General features: G+C 42.6%; 1 protein-coding gene across 1 annotated transcript; it reads right to left on the bottom strand.

The window, feature by feature from the left end:
- Nucleotides 1–3,218: 3,218 nt before the first annotated feature.
- On the bottom strand, nt 3,219–13,809 carry LOC103099136 (C-type lectin domain family 4 member K-like). The gene is made up of 6 exons (XM_007477859.3): nt 13,636–13,809; nt 13,072–13,158; nt 11,462–11,530; nt 10,906–11,057; nt 6,739–6,854; nt 3,219–5,350 (listed from the first exon to the last, which is right to left on the bottom strand). Exons 1-6 carry the CDS (start codon nt 13,697–13,699, stop codon nt 5,194–5,196), a joined length of 645 nt encoding a protein of 214 aa, XP_007477921.2. The 5' UTR covers nt 13,700–13,809; the 3' UTR covers nt 3,219–5,193.
- Nucleotides 13,810–15,112: the final 1,303 nt, after the last annotated feature.

Here is a 15,112-nt window from a genome sequence, read left to right as displayed (position 1 = left end):
TCTATCCACTGAGCCACCTTGGTACCCCCTGGTTTTTGAGCTAAATCTTAACTGCTACTTTTTTCCCCATCTGGAGTCAGCACCTGGTTCAGCATGTTCCTCTCCTCCCTAATTCCTTCTCTGCCCCAGGACCCTTCATCAATAAGATTAATGCTTACTCAAACACTTAACCTCTCATTTCCTCAGTCCCCTCAAATCATAAGCTTCTCTTCCATTCTGTATCAGACCTGGGCCACCGCCTAGATTTCACATTGCTTCCAAATATTCTTCTTCCTTAATGAGAAACTCCACTATGGTTCTACTTGACCATTACCTCCTCTCATTCCATATCTCTTTGTGCCTCACCTTCTTGAACTGATTCTTTGCCTCCTTCCAGACTGGAGAGAATAAGATCAAGAACTGAATAAGTAGAAAGATTTGCCTTGATGAGGAGAAAGACTCAGTCTCCCTCAAGACTTGGGCAAAGGAGGAAAGGATGAGTGCAGATGTAGAGCTTGCAAGTGCTGAGAGCTCAGAAAGAGCTGATCCAGGGTGAATTCTCTAGCAGTCAATAAATCAATCAATCAGTAATCCTGGTCATCTTCCTTGGCCAATCTTCTACTTGACAATGTTCTTCTCAGGTCTTGGCGCCCAGAACCAAGCACAAGTCTCTAGATGAGAGCTGACCAGGGCAGAAGATGGTGGGATTATCTCATCTCCTCCCCATTCCTGGAAGCGCTGTCCTTTCTTAATACCACCCAAGACCCCATTACTTACTCCATCCCAAGCATGATCCTAAGCATTTGGATACAAAGCATTTGGATACCTTCTCCATAAGGTAGCCAGGGGAATGCTCTACTGAGGGAAGCTAATGAGAAGTGATCAGAGGAGCTTAAGGAGAGAAGAAAGGGTTTGGAAGAGACCATGACAAACACCACAAGATCATAGACTTAGAGCTGTAAGGAACCTCTGGGGCCATTTAGTCCAAAGCTCTGGCCAAGTTCCTTGTCAAACATGTATGACTCCATCAGAGGCAAGAATTGAAGAAGGTTCCTTTTTTGGATCTCATAGCTAGGAAGTGCCACAACTGGGAATTCACCCAGGTTTCTTGATTTCAAGCCCAGGTACTCTTTCTACACTATCCTGCCACTCCAATGGGAGTGGCTGGGTAGAAAGAGTCCTAGTCCAGGAATCAAGACACTCTAGAACTAGTTCCAACTTGGTCATGATTCTTCTGTGTGACACTGACTGAGTTATTTCCCATGTTGGTGCATTACTTCCCTCTTCAATAAATGAGGAAGCTGGACAAGACAGTGCCACCCCATCCCTCATTACACAAACCCTGAGCCAAACAAGCTATTCCTGACACCAAGTCTGAATTTCCTTCTTTGCACTTTCCCCTCATTGCTCCTGGTTCAGCCCTCCAGAGTCAGAGAAAGAACATGTAATTCTTCCTTCAAGTGACCACCCTCCCCATGCATGAAGATAGCTAACATGTCTCCCTGGAGGCTTGTCCAAGCCAACCATAGCATGTCTTTTGGCTGATCCTCATACAACAGGGACTCCAGGCCCTTCACCATCCTGCTCATCTTTCCTGGCAAATCTTCTACTTAACAATGTTCTTCTCAAGCCAACCATAGCGTGTCTTTTGGCTGATCCTCATACAGCAGGGACTCCAGGCCCTTCACCATCCTGCTCATCTTTCCTGGCAAATCTTCTACTTAACAATGTTCTTCTCAAGCCAACCATAGCGTGTCTTTTGGCTGATCCTCATACAGCAGGGACTCCAGGCCCTTCACCATCCTGCTCATCTTTCCTGGCAAATCTTCTACTTAACAATGTTCTTCTCAAGTCTTGGCACCCAGAACCAAGCACAATTCTCTAGACAAGAGCTGACCAGGGCAGAGGACAGTGGGATTATCCCCTCCCTATTCCTGGAAGTTCTGCCCTGCCTTAATGTGGTCCAAGATGCCATTGCATTTTTTGGCCACCACATTACACTTCTGACTCATACTAAACTTGTCGGATACTTTAAAAGCCACGTAATTTTCAGGAAAATGGTTATCCAGCTGTAACTCCCTAATCTTATTCTTGTAAAGTTGATGTTTTATACCCAAATGGAAAACTTTACATTTATCTCCATGAATTCTACCTTCTTAAATTTAGTCTAGTTCTCTACTCTGCCTAGATCCTTTCAGAATTCTATTTTGTCATCTTCATCCCCACCCCACCTTTGTGTTACTTGTCATTTTGGTGAGGTTGCTGTCTATGCCTTTAAGTCACTGGTATAAGTATTTAGAACAGAGTCAAGCACTGATCCCTGGGGTACTTCACGAAAGACCATGTTGGCATTGAAGAACTACCAACAGCTCTTCATTGCATGTTTCCATCCAACACTCCACTGAAATGTCTTTTTATTAGGGTTCTGTTGACCAAGACAAGACTAACTGGACCTAGAGAAAGTCATTACTGCATTTCCAGAGTAATGAATTTTTTTTACCTAAGCTGTTAAAAAAAAAACTCTTACCATCTCTCTTAGAATCAATACTATGGGCAGAAGAAAGACTAGGCAATGGGGGTTACATGACTTACCCAGAGTCACACATCTAGGAAGTGTCTGGGGCAAAATTTGAATCCAGGACTGCCCATGAGCCACCCAAATGTCCCCTAGTCTACGTCATTGTTTGAAAAGCATTCTAAGTCATGAAGGGATATCAAGGACATTGATGGAAGAAGGGTCTGCAAAAATGAAGTCACGAACCTGGGAATTATTGAGCAAAACAATATGTAGAGCCCAAGGCTTGGAGTCTAGCACACTAAGGTTTGGATCTTACTTCTGATACTTGTCAGCTATATAACCTTTTTTTAAAAAATCACTCTAATTCTTTGGACCTCAGTTTCCACATCTATAAAATTGAGGAGTGGAGAGGATGATCATTAAAATCCCTTCCAGATCTAACTGTATGATCTTCTGGTCATTATTAAAAGCAAAAATGTTACCAACATAATTTTTAGAAGGAAGATTATTCCAAAAGTCCAACTACCCCTAAAATTAGACCCAAGAGGCCACAAGTGTTCACCCTTAGGATTCCTATCATTCACATTCCAGCCCAAGTGACAGTTTGGAATTGAGAAATTTATGACTTGTTCAATGATGCTGAATGTAGGTACGAGGTTCCAGCTTTCTTTCTCTTTCCTTTCAGCCTTTTTAGTTCAAACACATTCTCAGAACAGAGGAAAAAGGTGAAACATTGCTTTATTTTTTAAAACCCCGGAAGAAATTTTACTTCCTCTTAGCTCCAGTTGGGCTCAAAACCATAAACAACCCTGGTTCATAGTCTGAGAAGACACATTTTATCACAGAAGCTAAGAGAAGAGAGAGAGAGCCAAGAATGAGTGGGTGATCCCCAGTGGATGGGGAATAACACACTCCACGATTGAATGTTTTATATGAGCCCAAGACCTGACTAGGGCAAGGACAAAGCCCCTGGCTATGTAATAAGGCCAAAATGTCCCTGCTTTTCCAGAATGGGGGCTCTGGATGTGGGACAAGGGATAGTCATTGAGACTACCCGAGTTAGTATTTCTAGTGTCTTCAGGGAAATTGTTCTCAAGCTTTTGCTGGGGTTCAGATGAGGATCTGAGAGGAAGTACTACCAAAAGATTGGCATGTTCCCACTGATAATAGAGTCAAGACAAGAACTAAGATTGCTTGGGGTCAATTAACAAAGGATCCATAAAGAATTGTAGTTGCTGTTCATTCATATTCAATGACTTCATTACTCCATGGACTAGCTATCCTTGGGGTTTTCTTGGCAAGGGTGCTTTGCCATTTCTTTCTCCAGAAGATCCAGTGGATTCTTTTGTCAGACAAAGATTAAGTGACTTGCCCAAGGTCACACAGCTAGGAAGTATCTAAGGCCAAATTTGAACTCAGGTCTTCCTGACTCCAAGCCCAGTGCTCTTAACTGTTGAATCATAGTTGCCTCTTAAGGAACAACTGAGGAGTTACAATTCATTCATTTGGTGGACTTTTGAGAATTCCCTACTTTGTGCCTAGCATAGTGCTAGGTCCTGGGGAATATGAAACCAAAAATGAAAATGAACTTGCATTAGAATTATTTTATTAAATGACAAAAAGCAGAATTTTCCCCACTTGGGCAACTGGGCACAGGATATTAAGTATAAAAGAACAATATTAAGGTATTAACTTGTCCTTAGTGACCTCTTATCCTTAGTGGCTTGTCCCAGGACTGTGTATAAGCAATATATGTGTGTATGTATATGTATGATTGCCTACCTTTATATAGAATCTCTAGGGGCTCCCCCTTTCCCCATCCCATTTGTGGAGAGGAGAGGAAAGAGGACCTTATCTGAAGGAGCTTATATTCAATTTGGGTGACAACAGGTTCACAGAGAAATAAAGCTAAGGCAAGCACACACACACACACACACACACACACACAGGTACCACAATTTGGATGGGGGAGACTTCTTGCAGAGGGTCAGGCTTCGACTGAGACTTGAAGGAAGCCAGAGAAACCAGGAGGTGAAAAAGAGGAGGGAAAAGGGCATGGGGAGGGGGAGCCACTGAAAGTACTCAAACTCAGGAGATGGAACATCATGTTTGAGAAGCAGCTCAGACCAGGCTTTTTGTTCCAGGGTATGAGGAATGCCACAGGCCATGATTGACTAAATAGGTGGACCCAGTATGTGTATGATGTTATGGAGAGGATGGTCTATGGCTGCCTGACTGCCTGACAGGATTTGGCTCAGCTGATCAGGTCTCTACAGATTTTCTAGGTTCATCTGGGGAAAATTTAAGCAGGAAAGAACAATGGAAGATGGTAGGTAAAAGGATGTTTGTATAGTGTCTAACGTGTTATGATGATGTCCAGTTGTCTCAGTCATGTCCAACTCTTTGCAATCCCATTTAGGTTTTCTTGGCAGAGATACTAGAGTGCTTTGCCTTTGCCAGCTCATTTTACAGAGGAGAAAACTGAGGCAAACAGGGTTAAGTGACTTGCCCAGAGTTGCATAGCTAGTAATTTTTGAACCCCAGAAGCTGAATCTGCTTGACTCTGGGTCCAGCACTCTATGCAAAAAGGCCCCACCTGGCTGTCCTGCCTGGCATGTTGAAAGTACTTAATAAAAGCTTTTGGATGTGCTTGTTTATTCTCTTTGCTTCAAAAATGGTGGCCAGCAGAAGTTGTGCTACTTGCACAGTCCAGATGAACCACAGTCTCTCTTACAAATGAATTTGAAATGCTTGTAGCAGGCTTCATCGTTCCAAAATTTGAGACCAACCGTCCGGAAATTGACACATTGCTCAATATTGTTTTCATTATTTGGCTCCCCTGGTGACCAAAACCTGGAGGGAAGGAGAAAATCCAAAAGTACTTCATTGCCAAGTGTATGCCAAGGATGAACAGGGAGAAGATTAAGACTGGTCCCACAGCATTTATTTATTGATCCTATTTACAATTAATTGATTTTGTCCTGTTGTTATTTTTGTCCTGAATTGCTTGAGTTCTGGTTCTTTGTCTCGCTGGACTATGATGGGTTAAGCTTAGAAATCCAGCTCTCCGGCTAACACTGATCTATTCTTGCTTCAGGAAATTGTGTTGGTGAGAAAGAAAGGAAGTCATACTTTACATCGTACATCTTTACTCCACCAAGCTTTCCTTCAAGGACATCTGGTTTGTTGTCCGAAAGTCTGAGCCACCATCTTGCCTCTGGAATGAGCTCTTCTTAGTCTCATGAGGGAAGGAGGGTGTTGTTGCTAGTCCCTATTTCCTAACTTCCAATCAATCAGGTTGTTCCCTGTGCCTCAGATCTATAACCAGTAACCCTTAATCCCATGATGTTATCTACCTGATTCTGTTTTTTTATCCTGTACTCCTCAAAAGCTATAAAAAGGGAGTTGTCCATCTGCTCAGGGTCTTTGATATGAATGGAGGCAAGCCACTGACCCATTTATTGACAGGTAGCATGTCCCTAATAATTGACAGGTGGCACATCCCCTTATCTTGCTTGGAGATCTGCCTCAGTTTACTCTTTTTTTGTTCATATTCAGATGCTACAATAGGAAATTCCTTCCCCTGTGTTTGAACCCAGCTTAATAAACTTAAGGGGGCCTTCCTTCTAGTGCTGCCCCATTCTGGTCCAAAGGGATGGGTGGCTCATCTCTATTGCTCTAAAACAGATGTGTCAAACACAGAGCTTAGGGGCAGCATGCAGTGGCAACTCTCCAGAGTATGATTAGAACCAGATTAAAATGTAATTGCTAAATGTTTAACAAAATAAATTCAAAACACAATACAATAAAATATAGATAGTGTTATTGTGTAATTCTCAAAGTCAAAATGTTGCTTGAACATTACATTACTATTGAGTTTGACATCACTGCTCTAAACCATTCTAGATATAACTTAAATAGTTCCATGTTCCACCTCCACCCCCAAAGCCCCTCAGAGCCTCTGAAGTGTCCCATTAAGCCCAGAGTCCAGGCTTTATCCTCATCTCTGTGCTTTGTGAGACCATAGACCATTGGAAGACCCCATACACATACACATGCAGACACACACAGTATATGTGCTCACAGAAGACAGAAAAATGCCCAGTTCTGGGTATTCATGTGCTGCCTTATTCTGATTTGGCCATTAGCGTGGGATTCCTCTGGGGAGAGGTCCCAGAGTCTCCAAGGGCTGTTTGCCAAAGCCAAACCCAGAAGAGGGAGGGTAAGCTAGACTCACTCACATCTTGTTTGGAGACTCATCAAAAGGGGTCCCATCCGTCCACATCCAGTTGGAGCTCTTCTGTTTATCTAGTCCAATCCAGAATATGGTACCATTACCCTTTTTATAAATAAATTCCTATGGAGAGAGGAGTGAGTGCTTTTAAGAAGGTATATGTTTAAATTTGGGTATGGATGTGCAGCTTATGGGTATGTTTGTAATTATTTCATTGGTGTGCATAGGTATCCCTAAAGCACCTATCAGAATGGGGCATCGATCTAATTTCATTGGAGAAGAAATTTCCCAACCCCTGAAGAATACCCCTAGAACCCAGAGGAGAAATGTAGCCAGTCTCACTCTGAAAGAATGTAGATGTACTTGTTATATGTGTATATTTAAACATCTTACATATGTACATGTGTGTGAATGGATACACACACACATTAATAAATTAATTGACTTATGTTTATTAAGCATTTGCCAGGCATTGTGGTAAAAAGTGGGCAATGACAAAAAGAGAACAGAATAGAGAACAAAAACTGGTTCTACAATTTTACTATTCTAAAAGAACTCCCAGGTGAGGAAAGTACCTGCACAGATGTAGGTCAGCACCTCCTTTGGAGTTTAAAGTGTTCAAGGGTTTCCTAGGAGTACTGAAAAGTTAAGTGATTTGCCTTGAGTCTTGATCCTAGCTTCCAGGCCATCTTGTCTCTCACTGTGACTCATTAGAATATCCTACTATAATTTAGGCTTATCTTATTTTTTTAATCCTTACCATCTATCTTAGAACCAATACTAACAATTGATTCCAAGGCAAAAGAACAGTATGGGCTAGGCAATGGGTGTTAAATGACTTGGCCAGCATCACACAGCAAAGAAGAGTCTCTGGTTACCCAGGCCCTGGGTCTTCAGACCCAGGTGTACCATCACATCACCTAGATGCCCTTCAATTTTCTTTTAAAGGAAGGATTTCCTCCTTTTTAACTTGGGTCCCCCACCTAGTGCTGTAAACCTTAAAATTTCTTAGACTTATAAATGTTGGAAATTTCACCATTGGGAAATTTCATACTTGAAAAATTTCCTATTGATAGTGGGAACTCTATTGGAATGTGAACCCCATTGGCATGGGAGGTTCCTCCTCCTCCCTTCTTAAGATTACTTTAGGACAAAAACCTTTTGCTGAACAATGGAAAGGGCTTTGACCTATGCTTAAGCATAGAACAGGAAGTTCTTTGAGTCATGATTGATTTTAGAATTGATACAATAGAGATACTTGGAATGACAGAACCAGGTCTTGGAACTTCCAATCTCTACCCTGCTCAGGGTAACGGGATTTAGGAAGGGCTGCAGCAAGGGATCAAGATTTAATTATTTGAGAATATGACCTTCAACAGACATGTGCAAAGCCACAGACCTCTGGGCGGTCCTGGGTTAAGCTAGAGCCTCCATTGGCACAGGGAAGACATGGACAGTGATTGGTAGATGTGAGAACTGAGGGGAGGGAACTTGGATGATTTCCTTAAAGATAGGGGGGTCTGAGGAGAGAGGGTGGTTGGTTAGAGAGGTTTTTGCTCTGAGAGGTTGTGCTTTGAGGGTTGGCTCTGAAGGAAGCTGGAGGTGGAGGCCCTGAGACTGTTTCTCCATTTTGGTCACGTGAGTGATAGGGACTGATCTCCTTTCTTTGCCCCAGCTATCTAAGGGCTTGGGCCTTTTGGCCCAGCCTAAACAGAGGGGGTATTTAAGCCCTATTCCCTTCTCTCCCCTTTCTCTCTCCCTCTCTCTCTCTATCTCTAATACCTTTCTTCCTCCTGTTTGTAATTAAACTCCATAAAAGGTTGACGGCTGACTTGAGTTTTCATTTAGGAATTACATAGCTGATTCCTTGGCGACCTTAAATTAATATATATCAGTCTTTTAAAGTGATTCCCTTGTCACAGTGCGAGGCACAATGGGTGGCAAATAGTAATCTCTTAATCAATATTTATTCAGAAAACAGATGTTTTCCCAAACATGTTTATATGTGTAGGTGTGCCTGCATAGATATGTGTATTTTCTTGGGGAGTGTGTGTGTGAGAGAGAGAGAGAGATACAGAGACACAGAGGGGGGAAGGAAAGAGGGGAGAGAGAGAGAGACAGAGACAGAGACAGACAGAGAGAGACAGAGACAGAGACAGAGACAGAGACAGAGAGAGAGACAGAGAGAGAGAGACAGAGAGAGAGAGACAGAGACAGAGAGAGAGAGAGAGAGAGAGAGAGAGAGAGAGAGAGAGAGAGAGAGAGAGAGAGAGAGAGAGAGAGAGAGAGAGAGAGAGAGAGAGAGAGAGAGAGAACTTGGCTGTGTTTCCTAGAAGCAGAGGAGTAGGTTTGCACCAGTTTGCAGAGAGGGGTTGTCTTAAGGAAAGTCAAACTAACATGGTACAGAGGGCAGCTGGGTGGCTCAGTGGATTGAGAGTCAGACCCAGGGACGGGAGGTCCTGGGTTTAAATATGGTCTCAGACAATTTCCAGCTGTGTGACCCTGGGCAAGTCACTTGACCCCCATTGCCTATCCCATACTGCTCTTCTGCCTTAGAACCAATACCCAGTATTGATTCTAGGACAGAAGGTAAGGGTTTAAAAAAAAAAAAACTAACATAGTATGGCAGGACAGAGGCATCAGAGTCTGTGGAACTGTCCCAGGTCCTTAGAGAGCCCAGGTCTGAGGGGCAAATATCAGGGGCTGGAATATCATGGCTCTCTGGTCACAAAGGTCCAAATTCTCCCCTCCCACACACACTGCCCCAACTCCAGAATATGGAGGTCACAGACACATGTTTCCCATATAAAGTTCCTGGGCACTGAGACTTCTAAGATAGGGCAGAGAGGAGGAGGCTGGATCATTGGAGGGGCTCACACTCATTTCAAAATTTAGCCTGTATGGTAGAGTAGATAGTCATTTTTAGAGAAAGAAGACTTGGGTTCAGATCCCACCTCCAATACTTTGTAGTTTGAGTAACCAATAAAGAGACATTTATTAAATTCTTACTATGACCAGATGATTTCTGTCTGTAAACTTAGGATTCATTGTGCATGGCACTGGAGACCTCTGCCTTCAATGGGCATTCTATAAATCCCAAAATATTTACTAAGGTTCCAATGTTTGGCATATAGTAGGTGCTTAATGAATACACACTAATTGACTGAATGACTAGGAACCATGCTCTATCTAGGCACTGGGCATATAAAAACAAAAACCAAATGATCTCTATTTTCTTTTTAAACCCTTACCTTCCATCTCTGAATCAATACTGTGTATTGGTTCTGAGGCAGAAGAGCAGACTTGGATAGGCAATGGGGGTAAGTGACTTGTCCAGGGTCACACAGCTAGGAAGTGTCTGAGGCCATATTTGAACCCAGGACCTCCCATCTCTAGGCCTGGCTCTCAACCCACTGAGCCACCAACTGTCCCTGACAATCTCTGTTTTCAAAGAACTAATATTTTATCAGTTTAGAATAAGGAAAGGACTAGGACAAAATATAATGAATTCTAAAGCTGACTTTGAGAAACATAGATGACAGTCCATCAAAAGAAACAGCCAAACAACTAGGAGGAACCCCAAAGTAAAAAGGCAATGTGAAAATTCAAGGAGGAAAGAAACATATCAGATATTAAACTGTTAAGAATAGATAATAAAATAGAAAGTAATGAAAGTGCAGTGAGCAGAAAGAACCAAAAGGTCAGAACAGCAATTTTATATGATGATCAGTTATAAATAACTTAACTATTACTGGTAATGCAAGTATGCAGGAATCCAGGGAACTCATGATGTAAAAGGCTATCCATCATCATAGAAGGAAGTGATGGAGACACAAACAGATTGAAGCATACTATTCTTAACTTTATTTCCTTCATGAGTTTTTTCTTCTATAAATGATATGTATCTTCTTTTACAACATGAAAAACATAGAAATATATATTGCATGATAGCACATGTATAATCTATCTCATAATGTCTGCTGACATTATGAGAAGCTGAACAGTATCACTTTCCTTACCCTGAGCATTTCATCTCTTGGTGTGTCATCAATAAGCCCTAACTCTGTCTGTGTCCCTTGCAGACTGTAAAAGAGGTAAAGTGAGGTGCCCATGGATACCCTGCCTGCTGATATCTCTATCTCCCACCTCTGGGGTTCCCAAAGACAGCACTGACCTGCTCTTTTTCTGAAGTTACTGAGGTCAGATGAGATCCCCTTGACACACAGTACTCCTCAGCATCTTTCCAGGACATTCTGCCACAGGAAAAATGGTAGAGACTCCCATTATAGACCGCTGCAGACTCTGATATTCTCTGCATGAGTATTTCTTGGGAAGAAAGAGGAATACAAATGAGGACAGGGAGAGACCAGAGCTAAGCAGGGGTCAGCCCTACCTCTAGCCCTCAGGAGGTCTAGCTACAGAGCAGTGACCAAAGCTTGGTCAGTGTGAGACAAAATTAGATTATTATGATCTTATCAGAAGACTTGGAGTCCAGATATTTCAGGCAGGAAGAGCATTTATTGGCTGAAGGATGAGGAATTTTTCGCTCCCCTCCTTTTTCTTATGTAGCCAGGAAGAGGGACAGTGGGACAGCTAGCAAAGGAGGAACAAGCTTCCTCTCTCTTGGATACCTTTCCAGATAAGACTGAAGCTTCAGTAAAGAGGGGAGGAATCAGGGCCTGGGAGAGAAGGTCAGTGCAAAGGGTGTTGGGGAGGGGGATTTGACTCACTATTTTGCCTTTTCAGAGCTTCATTTGAGACCTTAGCACTCTCCAGTTGGTCATTTTTCCCTTGAAAATCTAGAATCACAGAATCATGGCATTAGAAAAAGAGAAGTCTCAGGAAGAGGTCAACCCAACTCAGTAAGCATTGATAATGCCCTGGAAGAGAGATTTGGGAACTGACTGAAATCCTGAAAACTGTACCTAAAAGGGATAAACATTATTTTTGGATCTTAAGAATGATTTCTTAAGTTCTTGAAGTTCTTAAGTTGATTTCTTAAGTTCTTGAGTTCTTGAAGACACACAAACAGTTTTCAAGAGAGAGAGTGAGAGGAAAGAAGAAGGGGGAGCTCAGGAACTGAGCCATCAAGAAGTGGCATCACAGGGGCAAGGTGTGAAAAGAAAAAAAAAGTGGGTTCGTTCTGGGGTGGAGAAGGGAGAAATCAAGTAGGGTGTTTGAGGAAAGTTGGGCGGAAAGCCTTTGTGTTGACCTTTGTGAAGATGAAGGGAAGTTCCCAGAAAAGGCTTCTCTCCCAACTTCCCCTCCCAGTGTTTGTATATTAACAGACTCTGGAACATGCTCCATTCATTTCTTTACCTCTATGTTTCTGCTAACCCAAATTTTTCCTCAGCCAAAGAGAGGCTAGGGATTAGAGATAAGCATGCATTTAAATTAGGGCAAATACAAACCTTTGCCTAAATGCTAACAATTTTCCTAAGTGGGGGCTCTGAGCTATTGTGACTATACTACTAACTTTTTATTTATTTAAATTCCATAAAGTATCAGAAGAAAAGACTACAGGGACCTGAGAGTTTATTACATTACCTCCAGATTTTTTTAAATAGATGTTTGTTGTAACAGTGTGGCTGATTAAATGCCAAAAGACAAAGCAAAAGAAAGGAAAGGGCAATGATGATTGCCACCTGACAACTAGACCCTCCATAGCAAGGTCTGTAACCACCAGCTTTACATTCTCTTAGGAGTGGTACAGGAGAAAGATGGAAAGATCTGAAGTCAGAGGACTTGGGTTCCAATCCTAGGTTGTTGGTTTAGAGGCAGCAGTTGAGCTCAGATCTTTCTGACTCTCTCTACTATACTACATTGCCTCTTCAGGCAAGGATTTCTGAAACCATATGGGATCCTTGGACAATTGGCCAGTTCCCAGGCACTTTTCAGTTAAACTAACCTCATTTTTCTTCTCACATGACTTGGTATTTCCCATCTCAGTGCCTTTGCATGGGTCATCCTCCCATGTCTGGAATGTGATCCCTCCTCTTAGAATCCTCAGCTTCCTTGGAAGGTTCAATTCAACTGCCATATTCTATAGGAAGCCTTTACTTGGGGCTTCCCCACACACAATTCAAAATGACTTGGTATATATTTGGTAAACTATCATAAGAGTATGTGTTGTTTCTCCTGAAAGAATGACATCTCCTTGAAGACACAGGCTCACTTTTTAACTTTGCATGCAGAGCACCTGGTATCATACCTGGAGTGCCAATCAACTCCCACCCTGCTATGTCAATCTAGACTCTACTTCCTCCAAAGATTTCCTGTAGTGTTCTCTCCCACACTGATTAGAAGAGATGTAAAATGGGGTGGTAGCATAAAAACTTACACAGAATAATCACCACTTTGAGGGCAGCTGCCAGGACAAGAACCAAGAGTGTCAGGGCAACTTGCAGGATCCTTAGATTCCTGAAGGCTGGACGAGGAAAAGAGAAAAGAGGCATTAGTGGGACCTGGGGGTTGTGGCTTCCAAAAACAGCCCACCCAGCATTTCTACTGCTTGGATGTACTCAAAGATCATAACTTTAGGTCTGGAAGGGACTTTTCAGAGGCACTGAGCTAATGGCTAGGGATACAGAGAAAGACAAGAAGCAACCCCTGCCATTCCAACAGAGAATTTATAAGCATACAAGCATTTTTTACACATAAAATATATACAGGGCAAACTGGAGGACCTCTTTGTTCTGGATCCTACCTCAATCACTTACTAACTGTGTGCCTCTGGGAAAGTCATTTGACCTTTCTAAGCCTCAATTTCCTCATCTGAAAAGTGAGAGGTGTATTGTAATGTCTTTTCTAGATCTAAAGCTCTGATCCTGGTTTTCTGGAAGTATCTTCTTTACCACATATCTCAGAAACTCCAGGTAGCTCTCCAAACCTCCCCAAGCCTTACCCTTGTTAGTCTTAGGCAGCATGTTTCTTGGGATCACGTTTTCATTGATTCTCCCTCTGTCCATCCATTCTTCTCCTCAGGAGCAGCCTGTTTAGTGGGAGTTCTTCTGGACTCTGAGATCTTATTGGGAGAGACAGAGCCCTTCACATGATTTGAGAAAACATAGAGGAAGTGACAGCCTCAGACAAATAACTTCTTCCATCTGAGATTTATCCTGGTGAGTCAATAGTGGGTTGCATCAGAGAGTAGGTTGTCATCATGACCCCCCTTCCTCTTTCCTTGAATTAGAGACTGTCCATCTTGTCTCTTGTGACTCTGAAGCCACCCTAATACTATGGTAAAAATGAAAAGAGACCAGATGTCAGCTTGTTGGGCACTGTGGAGTAGTGGAAAGAGCACTGGTCTCTCCGAGTCAGGAGATTTGGAGATTTGGGCTTTGTTATAATCTGTGTTGTGTGACCATGGCCAAGTTACTTGAGATCCCTGAGCTTCAGCCTCCTCCCAAGACATAGGGGGACCAATTAGAAACTTACTGTACCAGTCCAGGAAAGAAATGATGAGAGGTAGGCCCAAGATCAAAATCAAGTGAATGGAAAGAAGAAGGTAAAATTTATAAAAACTCTTCTGGAGGTAGCATTGAGAAGATTTGGCAACTGATTGGGGAGGGGATGGAGAAGAGGGAAGAATGGAAAAAAGTAGGTTGGGACTCAAGATGGCTGAAAAGATGATAATCATGAAAAACCACTCCCTGACTCTCTTTTCCCCGCCAGTACTTAGAAGTCTATCCTCTTTCATGTTCACTCTATTACCATCACAGATTCTGGTGGCTGTTGCCTGCTCACTGCCAGGTCATTCTTCCTCCTTTCTCCTGGAAGAGAGTGTCTGGTTCACCATCTTCCTCTTCTCATCTCCTGGTTTCACACTGGCAGCATTCAACATTCATGTTTATTCTCCCTTAAGCATCTCCCTTTGATTTCCTCAATCTCCTCAGATGTCACAAACTTCACTTCCAATGCACCTTAGCCACAGGTCACAGGTCACAACCTGGATCTCACCTTTGCTCACAATTGTGCTATCTGATTGTTACCTCCAATCATTCTTTCTCTCTTCCTTCCTCCTTCCTTCCCTTCTTTCCTCCCCACCATGTCTCTGTATGTCTCTGTCTTCCTCTCTCCATACCTCTCTCTGTCTCTGTCTGCTCTCCCCCCTTTCTCCCTCACCCCTCCTTAATTAATTTTTCCACATTAAGGAATTCCATGTGAACTGGAACAGCCTCCAGGAATTGATGCAGAGTGAAAGGAGCAGAACCAGGAAAACACTGTACACAGAGACTGATTGTACACTGTGGTACAATCAAATGTAATGGACTTCTCCATTGGTGACAATGCAATGATCCAGAACTATTCAGAGAGACATATGAGAAAGAAGCTATCCACATTCAGAGGAAGAACTGTGGGAAAAGAAACTAAGAAGAAAA

Source organism: Monodelphis domestica, chromosome 1 (genome assembly GCF_027887165.1).
Source record: "Monodelphis domestica isolate mMonDom1 chromosome 1, mMonDom1.pri, whole genome shotgun sequence".
In the NCBI taxonomy this organism is placed as follows: Eukaryota; Metazoa; Chordata; class Mammalia; order Didelphimorphia; family Didelphidae; genus Monodelphis; species Monodelphis domestica.
This window is presented reverse-complemented; position numbering and strand designations above follow the sequence as displayed.

Excerpts from the sequence above, each read along its gene's own strand:
- LOC103099136 (XM_007477859.3), bottom strand. The coding sequence starts at position 13,699 with ATGGACAGAGGGAGAATCAATGAAAACGTGATCCCAAGAAACATGCTG. Across the intron at positions 13,159-13,635 it reads GCTGCCTAAGACTAACAAGG|CCTTCAGGAATCTAAGGATC; the intron begins GTAAGGCTTGGG and ends TTCCTCGTCCAG. Across the intron at positions 6,855-10,905 it reads TAACTTCAGAAAAAGAGCAG|GAATTTATTTATAAAAAGGG; the intron begins GTCAGTGCTGTC and ends CTCTCTCCATAG.